The 3,717-nt window shown below is 40.2% G+C and overlaps 1 protein-coding gene across 1 annotated transcript; it reads right to left on the bottom strand.

Annotated features, from left to right (window-relative positions):
• Nucleotides 1–896: 896 nt before the first annotated feature.
• Nucleotides 897–3,379, bottom strand: LOC147639185 (tropinone reductase homolog At2g29290-like). The gene is made up of 5 exons (XM_086782897.1): nt 3,083–3,379; nt 2,404–2,611; nt 1,951–2,173; nt 1,361–1,467; nt 897–1,223 (listed from the first exon to the last, which is right to left on the bottom strand). The coding sequence occupies exons 1-5, from the start codon at nt 3,181–3,183 to the stop codon at nt 1,041–1,043; spliced, it is 822 nt and encodes a 273-aa protein (XP_086639023.1). The 5' UTR covers nt 3,184–3,379; the 3' UTR covers nt 897–1,040.
• Nucleotides 3,380–3,717: the final 338 nt, after the last annotated feature.

Below are 3,717 nucleotides of genomic sequence, written 5' to 3'. Positions count from 1 at the left end.
CATATGAATAATAATGTAAAAGTTATACACAATTTACCAGCATTTAATGTACTTGTCCAAACCTCTGATAAAACCTGTATACAATTTTGATTCCCAAAGAAAAAGATTTTGCAATTATTGAACATTCGATCAGATTATAGTTTTAGTTGCCCAACTTTGCATATGATGTTTCATTAGAAAACCTTGAAGTGAAACTCCTTGGCTAACTAGGAGAGATTGACTATTCTTCTTGAAAAAAGCATGTTTTCAGGGTAAACCCAAGAGCGCTCACTAAACAAAACTAGATAACCTCATCTTGCAACCACCCGACAAAGAAAGCAAATTGCAAATCGTTCTCTCTCTATGCATTCTCTCTTTCGCCCAGAAGAAAAAAAATGGACCACCTTTTATATGCACGATGAGGCGGTTACGAAAAGATTCAAGACATCACCCGCCTCAACCTAAGGTTGCACTCACATTAATTAATTAACCGAGACTAAGATTGCTCTTGCCTCAACTAATTAATTATTTGTTTTAAAATTTGGGACCCATATATTATCATGTCATAGTATTCCCCACCAAATCTTATTTTCAAGAACACGCTCTTAACTATCTGTATCTATGTGCACCTTCAAGGACATGGCATGTGTGAACTTAACATACAAGTTATATTCAATAAAACAATCAGAATTATAATGTGTATTAAAATGGCATTGAACTAATAGTAATGGGGATCCAAACACCATCACTTTTAATTTATGGAACTTATAATAAAAAAGGAGGGCTACCAATAATAATACTACTATTAAGATGATATTAAATTCCCACTAATGCCATGTTAGTAGGTAGGATCATTTTAATAATTTGTGGCTAGCCTAAATGATGATCAATGGAGTAATTTACTATTTGAGCATATAAGAGGAAACATGAGTGATTACCATAATTTAAAAAGGATTTCCTTAAGTAAAACCAAATCAAAACAAGACAGAAGAGAGCTTGTTTTTTTTTGTTTTTTTTTTTTGGTCTCTCTCTCTCAGGTGAAAATTCTAGAGGTTCCTGATTCAGTCTTTCAAAACGCCTCTAACACTGTGGCCTCCATCAACAAGAAGAATATCACCAGTGCAAAAGGAAGCACAAGGCATGCAGTAGAAAGCCATGGCAGCAGCCACATCACACGGCTGTCCCGTCCGACCCAATGGTATTTCTTTCACAATTCTCTTTCTCATCTCCTCCTCCTCCAAAAACTTCCAAGCACACAAAAAACACAGGCAACATTCTCCGTGAAAACATTGACAATTCACATGTTACATTAATTGATTATTACGACGATTTGAATTTAGATTAATCATGATGGTTTAGGTTTACAATCTTAGCTCTGTACCTGACTAGTTAGATCAGAATATATTATCCCCGGTGCTATGCAATTTACTTTGATGCCATCTTGCGCCCACTCATTTGCTAGAGCTTTAGTTAGTTGATTCAATGCAGCTGCAACATTAATCAAGGGCTAATCAAGTTTTAAAAAAGGCTACATCTTGCAGAAATAATCTTCAAAAAATTTTAAAAAAATGTTGACCTCCAGGCATTTGACAGCTTTATGTTAAGTTGAAAGACGTAGTGCATCACCGACGGCCGGGCATGACAGGAGACACAGTGGGCTTCACTTCTCAGAAAACCCCAATTATCCTCTACATGGTTTTTGTCAATATACATATCCTTACAGTTTAATTAGGTATACTCATGCATTTTTTATTATCCTAATGCATTGTGATTGTGTTCAAATATTTTTCTTATGAGTATGTGTACCTATAGAAAATTGTATATAACTTCACAAAATCATGTTAAATCAATATATTTTCAATTACCCTCCACAGAGGTGATATGGAGAGTTCAGAAATGCACTAAACAAAAAGTAACTATGGCTAAACTAGGGACATGATTACATGCTTATGCATCCAAAAATGAAGTCACCTTTGGTAATGCAATACAGTACGCATGGTTCCATGGCGACGGGTTCAAATGCTGCAATTGATGAGTTGAATATAATGTTGCCTCGTCCGGAGGCTTTGAGGAGAGGGTGCGCAAGCTGAGAGAGATGGAGGGATGATTTCAAGTTTGTGTCCATGGAAAATCGGAAGATCTCTTCGGTCAATTCTTCGGTGGGCCCATACACTGGAGTGCCCACATTGTTGATCTAAAATAAATCCCACCAGTAAACAAACCATAGAGCATGATTAAAGAGGGAAAAACACAGAGTAATAATCTTGACATAAGTAGCTATTAAAGACTGATGTATACTAGGATGTGGCTTCTCATTCCAGAAATTAAGGAGAGCAAGTAAGCAACTAATCAATGTTTAGCGTGCCTCCGAAGTGATCAGATACCCTCTGCATCAGTTGAATGCATGATTCATGTAAAGTTTACCAGTATGTTTAGCGTGCCTCCGAAGTGATCAGATACCCTCTGCATTAGTTGAATGCGTGATTCATGTAAAGATACATCACAGACTGAGCCTTCAACAGGATATCCAGCTTCCTTCCATTGTTTTAAGTTCATTTGCAAGTCTGCCTCGGAACGGGCACATGTGTAGACAGATGCGCCGAGGCCAAGAAATTCCTCTACGACACCGCGCCTGCCAATGGGCATAAGCAAAAAATGAATTGATATCTCATACTGCAGGATTCTGCCTGTTACAACAAGCCAATTGTTTGATACATCCAAAAACAGAGTACTTGAGTATTATCTGGTGGGATTGTACTAACAAAAAAATGCAGGAAGATTGTGGCATGATACTCTCTCTCTCTCTCTCTCTCTCTCTCACACACACACACACACATACATACATACATACATACATACACACACACATTTCTTAGTAGCATAATTCTCAATTGCTAATACATAAACTGCCACAAGGGGCTAGATGGGGCTTCACGGGCATGTAGCCCTGCCTGCAAAGCTATGTACGGACATACATAAATGTGTGCATGATGCACATACATAAACAAGTACGGATATGTGTGTGTGTGTGTGTGTGTGTGTGTGTGTGTGTGAGAGAGAGAGAGAGAGAGAGAGAGAGAGAGAGCACACAGAGCTAGCTTACCCTATCCCTTTGGTTCCCCCAGTGACAAGGGCAGTCTGGCCTTGCAAGCTCCAGCGAGGGGAAGGCCGACCGTGCGTTATGTGACCCTGCAGGCTGCCCATCTTCCCCACTCTGTCGATAATTACGTCGAGCGCAAGCTTTACCTTCCTGCAATATCAACACACGTGCGTGCTGTGGGTGGGTTGCTTGATCTCTAGTTACATACACCGCTTGTCCTTCTTGTGGGCTATGGTTCTTTTTTTGAAGAAGCAAACAACCAAAATGGCCACCTCAATCGACACGTACGATGTGTCTCATCCTCGGTAGTAGCTCCTCCCCCTCCTCTCAAATGGTCCCATCGTTGCCGTCCATCAAAGATGGGCGTCGTCCAACTCCTCTCAACTCGGCCAACCTACTAAATAGCTCATAGATACACAAAAGTGCTAAGTGTGACCAACCTTGACCTGTGCATGAATGAGGGTGCCTCTCCTACTTTACTTTGTGGAGCATTTCGGGGTTGAGGGAGCACGAATCATCCCTAGTGGTGATTGCCGTTTCCGCCTCTGGATCACGAGGATTCAAAGGATTCTCGATGGAGTGGGGAAGAGGTGGACATGGCTCCGTCAGTCTCATGATTCCTACTCTTGACATTCCTT

This window comes from Cibotium barometz, chromosome 4 (assembly GCF_041138505.1).
Source record: "Cibotium barometz isolate CiBa-2024 chromosome 4, ASM4113850v1, whole genome shotgun sequence".
NCBI classification, from domain to species: domain Eukaryota; kingdom Viridiplantae; phylum Streptophyta; class Polypodiopsida; order Cyatheales; family Cibotiaceae; genus Cibotium; species Cibotium barometz.
The sequence above is the reverse complement of the archived record's forward strand: the minus strand, read 5'-3'. Positions and strand labels throughout refer to the sequence as shown.